The sequence below is a fragment of the Volvox carteri genome (assembly GCF_000143455.1).
Source record: "Volvox carteri f. nagariensis unplaced genomic scaffold VOLCAscaffold_49, whole genome shotgun sequence".
NCBI lineage: Eukaryota > Viridiplantae > Chlorophyta > Chlorophyceae > Chlamydomonadales > Volvocaceae > Volvox > Volvox carteri.
In genome coordinates this window covers 831,378-844,555 of record NW_003307592.1, presented here as the reverse complement: position 1 = coordinate 844,555, position 13,178 = coordinate 831,378, and the positions used below count along the sequence as shown (strand labels likewise).

The 13,178-nt window shown below is 54.3% G+C and overlaps 1 protein-coding gene across 1 annotated transcript in view; it reads left to right on the top strand.

Moving 5' to 3' along the window:
* Positions 1-2,390: 2,390 nt before the first annotated feature.
* VOLCADRAFT_96128 (uncharacterized protein) overlaps positions 2,391-13,178 on the top strand; it is a gene marked incomplete at both ends in the record, with an annotated part of 16,553 nt that continues 5,765 nt past the window's right edge. Inside the window, 13 exons of the mRNA XM_002955206.1 lie at positions 2,391-2,400; positions 3,341-3,558; positions 4,988-5,162; positions 5,782-6,131; positions 6,454-6,510; positions 7,553-7,651; positions 8,755-8,865; positions 9,303-9,339; positions 9,849-9,928; positions 10,141-10,650; positions 11,398-11,484; positions 11,848-12,135; positions 12,467-12,589. Of these exons, the coding sequence (XP_002955252.1) occupies positions 2,391-2,400; positions 3,341-3,558; positions 4,988-5,162; positions 5,782-6,131; positions 6,454-6,510; positions 7,553-7,651; positions 8,755-8,865; positions 9,303-9,339; positions 9,849-9,928; positions 10,141-10,650; positions 11,398-11,484; positions 11,848-12,135; positions 12,467-12,589 (2,145 nt within the window). The remainder of the gene's footprint in view (positions 2,401-3,340; positions 3,559-4,987; positions 5,163-5,781; positions 6,132-6,453; positions 6,511-7,552; positions 7,652-8,754; positions 8,866-9,302; positions 9,340-9,848; positions 9,929-10,140; positions 10,651-11,397; positions 11,485-11,847; positions 12,136-12,466; positions 12,590-13,178) is intronic.

Below are 13,178 nucleotides of genomic sequence, written 5' to 3'. Positions count from 1 at the left end.
GTTCGGTGCCAGCCCAAGCGCCTGGTTATCGCACCCATTGGGGATGTGTGGGTTTGCGAACGAGAAGCTCGTCGACGTGGACCTGAAGGGGGGATGGGCTGCAGGTCGGTGGCAATGCAGAGCGTGGAGCATATCCTGGCAAGCCATTTTGCGTGGGCAGCGAAGGAGGGAGGTGAAACTATTGAAAGGAAGGAGAGCAGCGATAAGAGCAGGCGGCCGGCGTCTGTCGCAGGTGACAGCAGGAGCCGCCGCAGCAGCAGCAACAACAACGGCCAAGGACCGTCACCGCTATAGTCCCCACATGTGTGTGTGCGCGCGCAGGAATGATATGTTCCGATTTGGATCTTTAGTTATTTTGCGCTTCTTTGCTGGCTAAGTTGATGATTGGTTAATCAGCCTGACTTTTCTGCCATCTGGATGGCGGAGGGGAGCGTTTCACGTCGCTGCCTCTTCGCCGCCGCCTCGCCATTGTTCGCCATAAGCATGCTTCAAGCAGCTGCGCCTTTCGGTTCCCCAGCCACCACGTAAATTTCCGCAACTCCAGGTTCTGTCCTTTGTTGTGTGGTTGTGTTCGTGCTACTACTACACTACTACAGATTGTAGCAGGCTGCTGATCCGCTGGGGAAACGGTAGTTGCTTTCGCTCCTCCGGCGGTTGCTTTCTGGGCCAGCACCGCGGCTCTTTCGTTGCACTTTCCACGCTGTCCCTTTCCATATGTTCCTTAGCATACATGCGGCCGCTCCACACATATATACTAACTTAACTCTTCTTAAAAAATGGCATAATCTTTTTCCTTAAATCCGCGATGAGTGCGGCTTTGCATATGGCTGCTACATACCCGCTACAGCTCTTGCAGCGGGGCGCGTCTTAGAAAAGATTTAAAACCTGCCAAACATGGAGCTCGCCAGTCTGTTTGTCCGTCTCCACGTCTGCTTATAGGTCGGTCTAGGTCAAAGTCTACGTCAGTCGGCGCGGATAGAACTCAGAAGCAGAAATACAGAGTAAATATGTACCGCGGGTAGAATTATTTGTGGTGCTCTTCGGAGCTAGCACTACCTAAGAGGAGGAAGAGTATGGATGTAAGTCAAAGCTGACACAGTGCGCGGTATATTTTAACATCAGACTTCTTTGTGCGATTTCGTTCTCATGATACCCCGTCCGCGTGGTTACCTATTCGCCTAGCTATCGTGCGTTTACCTTGCGCCGTTACCACCAAAGCCCCATGGACTGCTGGTCCCCGCAAAGCGTCATCACATTCAGGCCGTTGTGTTTAACAGCAATGCTCCCGTGCCTGCCCCGTCGATCGCTATCCCGTCCTTTTCTTAATCGTTCTTCTCCCAAAGGGAAACTTTAGTTCATCAAAATCACGCGGTGCGGATATTCTTGGCCCCATTCAATATGGGCTCCATTTCCCGGCCCCCACCCCCCTGTGGTGCCTTCTCAGCTTCCCTTCCTCAATTTGTCTGTGCGTCCTCCAGGGCGATCCTACCACTCCAGCAACCGCAGCCGCAGTCGCCGTGCCGAGGGGAGTTGCCGCAACCATATGATCGTTGATATGTGATCATGTCGACGTCCGTGCCGCATCGCGTCCTAGGAAAAAAAGGAAACCGAGTGATGCGTCCAACACCACCCCCACCCCCCACGCCATGCCATGCAACAACATTTTTCCAACCCACGTCACGTCGTGTCAAGTAGGCCATTGACACCTGCTGAGCTTGCGCCAGCTTAGGATCCTCGTGGTGTTGTGCTGTGCGGGGGAAACCACGGGGATAAGGACCGGCAAGTAAGAGCTGCAGCAAGGACATGTGCACCCGCAACGGGTCATTAGCAAAGGCTGCAGGCAACAAAGGTCCAACGGGAAGCGGAAAACCACTTCAGGAACCCCGCTAAATAAGTGGACTGGAGGCCAAACAGACTGACTGCATCAGGGATCACGGGAGAAGAGGTCGTGCCGGGTTAGGGGGCCCCGAGGGGCTCCCGGCTAGCAGAGATCACCCTCCGAATACCGCGTTGCGCGCGTGTGCTGCTGTGATGAACTCCTTAGTGCAAGCTATGTTGAAATCGGCGCGCTGTGGTTGCGCTGAGAGAGGACCGACTGACCCATCCCCTCCTGTGCGCCAGCCGGCTGGTAAGTGGGAGCTCGGCAAGGAATAATAGCTCTTTTCATGGCGTGAGTCTGTTGCAGCTCGCGGTGTAGCCATCGTGCTGCATCCTTTTAGCAGTTGTGCTTCCGAGATACAACAGTGGCGCACAGCCTGCGTTTCGAAGCCGGTTAGTCTCCGCTTGGGAAATTGATTGCGCTGAAAAATTAAAGGGCCACAAGATTCTCTTGGTTCTGCAGCTCGGTGGGCTTTGGGGATGGCGTTCGCTGCTGGGAAGCGGCGTCCTTAATGGCGAATGGTGGGCGGGCCAATAGCTTTGGCATCTAACATTTTAGAGACTGCAATGTAACGCTCAATGGTATGTATGGACGCGTTTATGTCTATGTTATGGTGCCATTGCCACGAGGTTGGAAGGCTGTAAGCCACACGCCCGCCTTCCCGGTACCATATGCTGCCTCTTAACCGCCTACGCCATAGCAGTTTGATTTCAATGCCATGAAACACAATTAGTTGCTGATTAGTTGTGCTGTGGTGGCTAAGATAAACTACAAATCAAAATCTTCAAGCAAGCGATATAACACCTTAGCTAGACGTGCTACATCACATCACATCGGAAAGCATCATCAGGAGCTCATTTTACATAATTGATAAATTCAAATAGTGATTCTCAACTGTGATTTTTGCTTACCATAGTTTTGCACTCGGTAGCTGAACAGGTTAGGGGCGCAGTGTGTGAATTTTCACCGTGCTTACATAACAACTTTTATTGTTGTAGTAACTATTACAACCATCGCATCTTTCCTAGATTAGGTCTCGTCAGCCTTTCCAAACAAGGGCAAGCGAGCACTGCAATAGCGCTAGGTAAGTAGTCCATGAAGGCAGGTATCATCATCTTAAAGCTTGACCTTTATATTTTCGTTTAAACAATGGCATTTTCATCACCTTTCCACAATCGACCGTACACCGAGACCGGCCCGCGGCCAACTTCCCACCGTTCCCCAACCGCTTCCAGGCAACCAACTTGTGGAAATCCTATTCAGTTAGACCGGCACCTTCCATCAGCGAGGGCAAAGCGCTCGGAGCGATGAGGCGGCGCCGCAGCGTAGCTGCAGCTGCGCCGGCCTTGTCAACTGGCACAGCAGCAACCTTTTCAGTTGCCGAACGATTCTCCGCAGCACTCCTGCCGTCCATATGCCTCCTCCTGATCCTCCTAGCTTCTGCTGCCCATATCGCATCAGGATCATCAGCTGCTTCCTTGGATGGCACCGTCAGTGGTGCAGCTGCAGTACGGAAGTCAAACAGCGGCGGCGATGATGTCGCCGCTGCGGTAGCGGCTGAAGGGGAGACGGCGGCAGTAGCAGCACGAGGACGCCTGGATGGCCATCGGCGACGGCTGCAGCAGGCGAAAACCTGTGGGTCGTACACTGTCTGTCCCGCTGCGGACGCAGCAGCACGGGTAGGTATTGGAGCGAAATCAAAAGCAAGACGAAAGCAGTTAGTAACAACTTAACTACGCATCTTGGGAGCATGTGTCCCGCCGGTAGGCCGTGCCTAGGCTCTTTTTGCTTTTGTCGGACGCCGGCACTGGCTACAGCTGCTACGGCCGCGGCGCTGCAAGACACCGGGGCGAAACCGATATGGAAAGCGCATGTGGAGGGACCACGACACGCGCACTTGGAGCTAGCGGGGTGTGCAGCGTGCGGACACAGTCACAGCCAACACACGCACGCACGCACATGTACACACAAGGACGCGTAAACACACACGCGCGCACACACACACACACATGTACACACAAGGAAACGAGGCCTAGGTTTATAATGGCCCTGATGCCGCATTGCTGGCCACGCTGTTGCATAATGGGCCGTTTGAGGCGGATTTGTGCTCCTAGTGTGTTTGTCGGGGATGGGGGTGAAGGGGGGTCGGGAGGACTTCAAAAACACGCCGCTATGGAGGAAGGATTTCCTTGCAAGAAGGAACGTAACACGTGCCTGCTTGCTTGTCGGCTAGCTAGCTGGCTGGGAATGCTGGCCAGCTAGCTAGCTGGTCTAGCTGGACGGTTGGCTGACAGGCAGAAAGGCGGGCGGAACTTGACTACGGCGTGTAAAGCTTGTCCACTGCCCACTGCCCACTGCCCACTGGACTGTATTGCACTTGCATCTCAGGCGATACAGTGATGGGGGGCCGCCCTGAAATGCGGACGCAGCGATGTTACAGATAGGGAGGCAATGGACTGCTTAAATCAGGCAATAAACAGCACCAGCAATAGATGCACACACACACACACACACACACACACACACACACACACACACACACACACACACACACACACACACACACACACGCACACGCGCACACACACAAGCGCGCGCGCACACGTGCAACTTCCGGAACCCAGTATCGCCCCTCTGGGCTCCGTTCCATCCCCCTGCAAGCAGCGCATCTGTCACATGACTGCGGCATCCTGCCCCTGCCCCTGCTCGTGCCCCTGACCCTGCTTCTCCTCATTTTCTCCTCCAGCTTCATTCCTGCTCCTGCTTGTCACTGATCCTTCTCCTCCGCATGCATCTTCTCGCCATCCTCCTATTCGTCTATACACATCGCCGCCGCTGCTGCTTGCGCGATCACCAACACCTTTTTGTTCACTCCCCGGGATCTTTCGATCTCTCTAGAGCAAGCTTTACGGTACAGGAGTAGCATTAGAAATACAGAATCACTCAAAACACAACAGCAGCCCTAAATCTCCCTAACAAGCACCCACCCTGTCCCCCCTGTGTGCAGTTTCCCACGGACATCCCCAACACACACATTCGCTGTGCACACTTTACCCGATTATAGCCCCTCTGCCCGTCCCCTGCGTATGCATGTATGTATGTGTGCAGTTCCTCGCGGGTCCCGGTGTGGTCACCAGCAACGCGGTTTTCAGCACGGGCACTTGCAAAACCACCGTTGATAGCGTCGTTAGCAGCGTCGTGCCGCCTCAGCAACAGTGGGCCCTCATTCCGAACAACGCCACGTGGACGCCTGGGCACGCCATTCAGTCGTTCTTCCCTCAGGGTACGGCAGAGTACGGCGGGGTACAATGCGCGGGGCGGACAGCGGTCCCGTTGTTGTTGTTGTTGTTGCGGCTGTGGTTGTTTTGGGGGTTGATGTGGGCTTTCTGTGCGGGTTGTGGTGGTTAGGGCATTGTGGGTGTTGCCGGGGCGTGTAGGGGCGTGGTGATAAGTGAGGGCTCGGAGAGGTGGTGGCTTTCGTGCAGGTTGTGTGTGTTAGCTGCTGGGGCGGGTGAGTCGCTTTGGGGAACGGGACGGCACAGATGTTCGGTAGACATAGCTCAAAGGGATGGTGCCTTTGAGAGATGTTCTCCCACCTCGTGCCGCCCTAGTACATGCATCCCACCCTAGCGGCGAACTTAACCCTGCTGCTGTACATTCATAGTCCCGCAGTGACCTGTCGTACTTGCGAAAAACACAAACCTACACACGCATGGCCATACACACACGCAGCACAAGTAAACGCCGCCTGCATCATACCCGTATTTTCGTAGTTTATGATTAGTAGGCTTATAATTAATGATGTGCAACTTTGATGCTGCGCACCGTTGTGTTTCCGGCACATATATACATACATACGTGCATAATTAATACATATATACATGCACACGTGCGCGTGACAGGTTCGCTCGTGCTCAGCACTGGAAGCGTTCAAACAGTCAACTGTAACTTCAACTCCCGCACCTCCACCTCTACCGTCATCGACGGCGGCCTCGACGGCGACGCCGACCTAGATGCCATAGCGCCAGGTCAGCTCTTGTACGACACTGTCGTACTTGAATTCGATGTCACCTTTAACGCCAGCGGCGCTTTCACCATGACGTACATCTTCGCAAGCGACGAGTACAACGACTGGGTCGGTTCATCCTTCGCTGACGTATTGGGCGTGTTTGTTTCGCCTGCAAACCGCGCCAGCGACAACGCCAGCTCCGGAACCACAAACGTGGCATTGGTGCCGGACGCCAACGTCCCGGTAAGTGCCTCGTATCGTGTCGCACTTCTATAGCATCACGTACATTTACCGTGCAATGTCGTACGATTTGTACATAAAGAGCGGGACATCTCAAGGAAAACATGTGGAAAACATGACATGTGGCTTCCCCTTCCGGCCCCTTGTGCGTCACTCATTCATATGAGTTGCTCCGTTGCTTCTAGCTCCTTCCAGGTCCTAAGGAGTATTGAAGGGTATGTGACACATCATCTCACATACGCTCCTGTTTTACCTTGCTGTTGTAGTCGTCGTTGTTCTTGCTGGCGTTGCTGTTGTTCACCGCTTGTTTTAAACACGTTGACAGATCCTGGTCAACACCGTCAACGCGGCCGCCAACAACTTCACGTGGATCAGCAACCCGGTGGGAGACACGCCTGGCAGCCAAGCTCTGGAGGTACAGTGCCGTTCGGCAACTATCCGAGGGCTGGGGTGAAGGAGATGGCGCGATACCATCCGTAGATGCCCCCGGGGCCCTGGAGGGAGGTGCGGGGCGGACGAGGGCTGTAGACTGGGGGTGATATCGGCGTGGTGGTGCGGCCCGTGTGGCGGGGTGCTTGCAGTTTTCTTTTCGTCGTGGAACCGTTGTACGACGTACACAGTCAACAACCACACGCCACTTCGTCGCAATTCAATTTGCATTGCGAGCTTGCGACGTAGACAATGCTCTACGCACGCACGCACGCACACACACACACACACACGCACACGCACACGCACACGCACACGCACACACACGCACACACGCACACGCACACACACACGCACACACACACACACACACGCACACACACACACACACACGCACACATACACACACACACACGCACACATACACACACATACACACACGCACACACACACGCACACACGCACACACACGCACACACACGCACACACACACGCACACGCACACGCACACACACACACACGCACACACGCACACACACACACACGCATACACACGCACACACACGCACGCACGCACACACACATACACACACATACACACACACGCACACACACACGCACACACACATACACACACACACACACGCACACACACGCACGCACACACACACGCACACACACGCACACACACATACACACACACACACGCACGCACACACACACGCACACGCACACACACACACACACACGCACACACACACACACACGCACACACACACACACACACACACACACGCACGCACGATGCTGGCTGCTGTCTTGCGGTTTTCTGGCACAGCGATCGAGGCTGCGGGCTTCTCCCTCCTTTTCGCCTCCGTAGACCCACCGCTGCGTCATGCGCACATTCCCGCTCGTACTCAGCCTTATTTTGCACGTAATAGGCGACGTTTTTCTCATAGCAGTCTTCCGGCGCTCGCATCTGCGCATCCTCGCAGGCTGACGGCTTCACACGGCGGCTGTTGACTAAGCCGTACAACGTGGTTGCGAACCAGTCGTACCACATCAAGCTGGCCATTGCGGATATGGGTGACCAGGTGAGTTGAGAGGGGAAGGTGGAGCAGCAGTGGAGCACATATACATACACAGAAACGGACACATTAACATACACAGACACATCTATAGCAACATGCGCACGATTATGACCAAGGCCCCACCCCTGGCACTAGCCAGGTTCCTCTCGGAAGTCTGGGAGACCCGGCACGTTGCTCTAAGGCGCTTCGTGCTCAAGCGGACGAGGGGGGACGATGATGGTCCACCACGTAACCACACTAAAAACGATTTACCGTCCGTGGGCCCCCCCAATGGCTTTTACGGACACCCCCGCACTTGTGCGGAACTTGTAACTTGCAACTTGTGTAACTGCCGTTGACCAGTGCCAGGCCTGCTAAGACAATAATAGAGCAGGTAGACACACACCCACTTGAAACATTCAAGCTAAGTTTGCAGTTTCATTGGAAAACTTGAACACGTTGCTGGACTACGGAGCTTGCTCCAGTAAAATTATTCGTGTACCACCATCGGCATTTCCCTCGTCGCTGCTCAGATCATAAAAATATACACACGCATATACACATACACGTACACACGCACACACGCGCACAAGCACTCGCGCAGCACGCAACATATGTTACTTGTTTATATGTATACCTGGTATACGTCTACCTACCATCGGTTCTACTTCGCTATGATTTTTGTATTAATGAAAAAATATTTATTTAATTAGTGTAAAGTAATCATTTTAGCTCGCGCTTTTGGGCATACATCAACTCCTTCCGTTTGCTAAGAAGCCTCCCTTCAAAATAAATTTATCCTTCGGTGATGACCTGCTTTAAACATATTCACCTTTTTTTATCGTAGCCTCTATAACTTCCAATTCGGGAATCCTTTTAAGATTAGTCAGGTGGCAGGGTACAATGGGGGGAATAAAAGAGGGCGAGGGGCGGTTCGTACGTATGATATAGAGGCTCGGAGGACAAGAAATCGAAACCGGAACCGGAGCATGGCGCTACGGGGGTTTGCAGAATGAGGAGCAGAGAGCAGAAATAATATTAAACTTCTGACTATCCCCCTTTCCTCGTTGATGTGTCCTCCCAATGTACGGCACTATACGACGTTTTACAACATTGTACAACAACAGATGGTGGATTCTTGGGTTTACTTTGGAGGAGCCAGTCTGAGGCTCGTTCCCAAGTTAATCGATTCCTTCGACGTCGCGGTTCCCAGCGAGAACGACTGCAGCACGAATAAGGTGCGCAAAATCTCAACCCCCTTCCTGTGCAGCTATTTGCGTGAAAAACCCTACAAGGGAGAATGAGCCCAAGCAGCGTCTCCCTTTCCTCTCCAGCGCCTTCTTCGACTGCTGTCCTCAGATGGCGGTATTGATTCATTCACTCACGCTTGCAAGTCCATCCCCTGCCCCTTTTTACACATTTTCTATGTAGATGCTTGCAGTTTTATTTTCTTCTTCTTATAATTCTGGTTTATTGCCAATGTAAATTAATGTGAAACGATATCATGTTTCCTAAACACATTTCTGCTTATTTTAGAGATCCGCTCACCTCACTATCCTCCGCTGCAGCTATGGCTACCATGCCCTGTCACCCACCAATCTAACCCCCGGTTCCCCCCGTCCCCGCCCGTTCTATTTTTCTCCTCTCACGCCTCTCCGCACTTCCTCCCTCACAGTTTGTGAACCTAACGGCTAAGTCAGCCGTGACGGGAGGTACGTTCACCAACGGCATGCGTGTGTGTGTGTGTGTGTGTGTGTGTGTGTGTGTGTGTGTGTGTGTGTGTGTGTGTGTGTGTGTGTGTGTGTGCATGTGCACGGATCGCAGCACCACACACATACACATATATACGCACATATACGAACACAAATTCTCATTTCCATACATACATAAATAAATACTCACTTACACAGTACACACACAGATACACATGCATACACGCACACACACTCATGCCCCTACATACATACACATATAGGGCCCCCGGTGCTCGTCCTTTCTCGGGACGAGCCGCCCACAGTGTAACACCCCATCAACACATGTCCCTCGTTGACTTTTGTTGCCATTTGAACGCACTTGCCTCATAAACCACTTACCACCGTCAATGAGTTCTGGTCCGAGTTTTGTTAACTTGTTTTGCAAGTGCCACCCACCCCCCCACCCCCCCACCCCCCACCCCCCACCACCACAACGGCAACCCCCGCGCCCGTCACACAACTCGCAGCCCAGCCGGTGTTTACCTGGACCTTGACTGCTGCCGTACCTTGCATGCCGGCCATCAGCAAGACGGGGCCTTCCTTGCGGGTAAGCATAAGGGCTAAACAGCTACGTCTGGGCCTTGGCACAAAGCTTGGCCTGGCATAAATTAATTTAATTATATGTTAATTAATTTATTTATTATAATTAAAATAAATGCGTTTCAAAGTAAGTCAATGCAGCTTTATTGGGTGGCAAAGCAACCATGCAATGTTAATCCCAGCCACTCGACTGTGCTCCGCTGTCTGGCCCCCATCCAGGTGCCCATTGGAGATTTTATCGAGGGCTTTGCGTACACAGTGAAGCTCACCGCGTTCTGGAACGGCTTTTGGGACGTGCAGTACAAGACGGTTACCATACCGTCAGGTTGCGGAGCCGCCAACCAACCCAACTGCGTTGTGAGCGGCATCGGCGGCAACAACACGGTAGAAGCCACGCCTGCTCGGCCAACTGTCACAGTGCCCACGATGGCCACGCCGCCAAATGGTGGTACGGCAGTCGTCACATGGGGCGGTACGGCAATCGTACCCTGCCAGGGTTTCCTCGCAATCGAACCCCGCGGCATCAACGTCACGGCATTGCTGAAGGGTCTTAACGTGCCGGCGGCCAGCTTCACGTGGGGTCTGTACGACGTCCTGGATCCAGAGCTGTCGTCTCCGATCGCATTCGCTGCGACAAGCTACATCCTGGGGAACGACCTGTCTAGCTCCGTCGTTAGATTTAGTGCGGCCAACGAGCTGCGGCAGGGTACGGCTGTACAGCGATACATGGTGAGTTATTGAAGAGGGCTGGGGGTTTAGTCCTCGACAAACATGGACTAGTTGCGTTCTTATTTCCGCGCGCGCGCGCGCGTGTGTGTGTGTGTGTGTGTGTGTGTGTGTGTGTGTGTGTGTGTGTGTGTGTGTGTGTGTGTGTGTGTGTGTATGTGTGTGTGTATGTGTGTGTGTGTTATACCGCCAATTGTTGAGTTACCCTCCAAAAGGTGTAACCTGGAGCCCCATGCAAGCCCCAAGGATGAGAGGGGGGCCCCCGCGCCAGTGTAGCGGCCGAAACACTCCGGATCAGATAGGTACCGTAAAAACGCACAAGAGGAACTGTCATCCTATCGCGCAAAAAGGAAAGCTGTGTCGAGCTAACCAAACCATCCAGACTATTCGTAGCCGCGCGCCGACCAGCTATTTGAGACCCTCCTCAGCCAGATACTGCAGATAAGGTTCGCCAACTTGGCCAGCTCAGGTCACATGCTCCCATCACATTCTTCACACAGTCAGATCCATCCACTTGAAACCCGACAGAAAGCCCCTCCATGTGCTACATATGCTGGCCAGTCCAAATTGCGTGGCATTGTGCGTGATCATGGACAAGGAGCATACAAGGAAAACAAGAGCAGCAGGTTGAGTCCGGTCAGGGCGGTACGCGGCTATCCTTCCTACGCCTCCCCCTTTTTGTTGGACTGATCTCACCCTCCTGTGGGGGCCGCATCCCTGGTGACCCTCCCTCGAACGCGTGGTGGCCAGGTCCGTCTCCATGTGGGCACACAACCTCGCTGGCCAGAGGAGCTCGGAGGATGGGGTGGCGGCGTGGGCAGCTTCGCGCCCGGCCAGGTGCGACAGCTACAGCGCTGCTGTGCTTGTGCTGAGCCCGCGCCATGTGTGCGTGTGTGTTAGACGCGTGTGCTATGGCCATGATATGCCCATGCTAAACACGGTGCGATGTTATGCTGGCATGGGTGCGCTTCGGTATGTGCTGCTTCGGTATGTGCTGCTCTGTTGCCGTTGTGCCGAAGACAACTCTAGACCCAGGGCTGACGGACTAGGTAGAACAAGACAGGCCAAGTCAAACAAGAGGGGCTAAGTAAAACCCTAAGTTAAGCACCCGCAGCGCGACCCACCAACAGACCTTCCACCTGCCGTCGCCAACCCAGCCCTCACGAACCCTGGCCGCCCCAACTAAACCGCTGCCCGCAGACCTGGGTCCAAGTCAACGCCTGCCCCGTCAGCGCCACCACGAGGGAGCCGGCCACTTTCGCTTTCAATAACGTGTCCCCGCTGGACCCCATAACTCTGCGCTGCGCTGCCGCCGTAAAGCTGGACGGCTCGGTGCCGCGTGCACGAGCCGAACAGCTCAACAATCCCAAACGCCCCGGGAGGTTCACCTCGCTCATTTGGCTGGTGCAGCTGACTGGACCTCAGAGCATGGAGTGGCGGCAGGAGGTTTCAACTTCGGACACCTTGTACGTCTTCGACCCGCTAAAGGTACGGTAGCACCTCTCTCTCCTTCTTCCGCCTCCCTCTCTCCCCTTCCCTCTCTCCTTGGGGTCTTCACCCTTCGTTGTCTATAACTATAAGTTATAGACCAAGGCCAGGGCCAGCTAAATCCTGAGGATTATGAGCACGCATGGCGCAACACACGTAGCGGACTCTAGGACTCAGTAACCTCCTGCGCTGCGGCGCGCCACATGCCATGTTGTCATGGCGTTTTACCCTGTAACAAACATTTACCTCCTGTTTCCTATGACTACTCGGCCTTTTGATTTCCATGTTTTCGCGTGTTGCGTCGCGGCTGCTGACTGTCTGTTGCTCGTAGCTGCTTGTAAATGCTGGGCTACCGTACGACACGTACAGCACCTTTATTGTGGAGGCTCAGGCTCGAGCCGTCACAGGCGACTTGCTGACGGACTCCAAGTGGCGGATCAAAGTACTTGTGATGGTGGGTGCAATAGCTAGCCACCACACAGCCCCACAGCCACAGGCAACACACTCCCACACAGGCAACACAGCAAGTTGTTAGGCCGATACCATGCCGACAGCGCCACCGCTCTCTTTTCTCCTCGCCGTCCTCCACATCCTTCAGAAGCTGCACAGTGCACACATCCCCCATCCACATCATCCTGGCAGCACTCCGCCTGACCGGGCCGCGGGCCCCGGGCCTACCAGCCTGACTCACCCTGACTCGCTTGTCGCTTTGTTGTTGCTGCGACCTCTCGCTCCTGGGAGCCTGAACTCCGCTGACAGCCCACCCTGGGGCATGTGCGTGTGTGCATACATGCATACATGCATACATGCATACATGCATACATGCATACATGCATACATGCATACATGCATACATGCATACATGCATAAATGTCCGGATAAGCTGCATGCGTCTTCGTTGCGGCCTGCCCTCGCAGCCCTGCAATGGGACGCTGTCGCCACCGCCGCCCACGCCGCCGCCGCCGCCATCTCCCAGACCGCCCCTGCCAGTGCCCTCCAGCGCCATGCTCCCCACGGATACAACGCCCGTATCTCTACCTCCT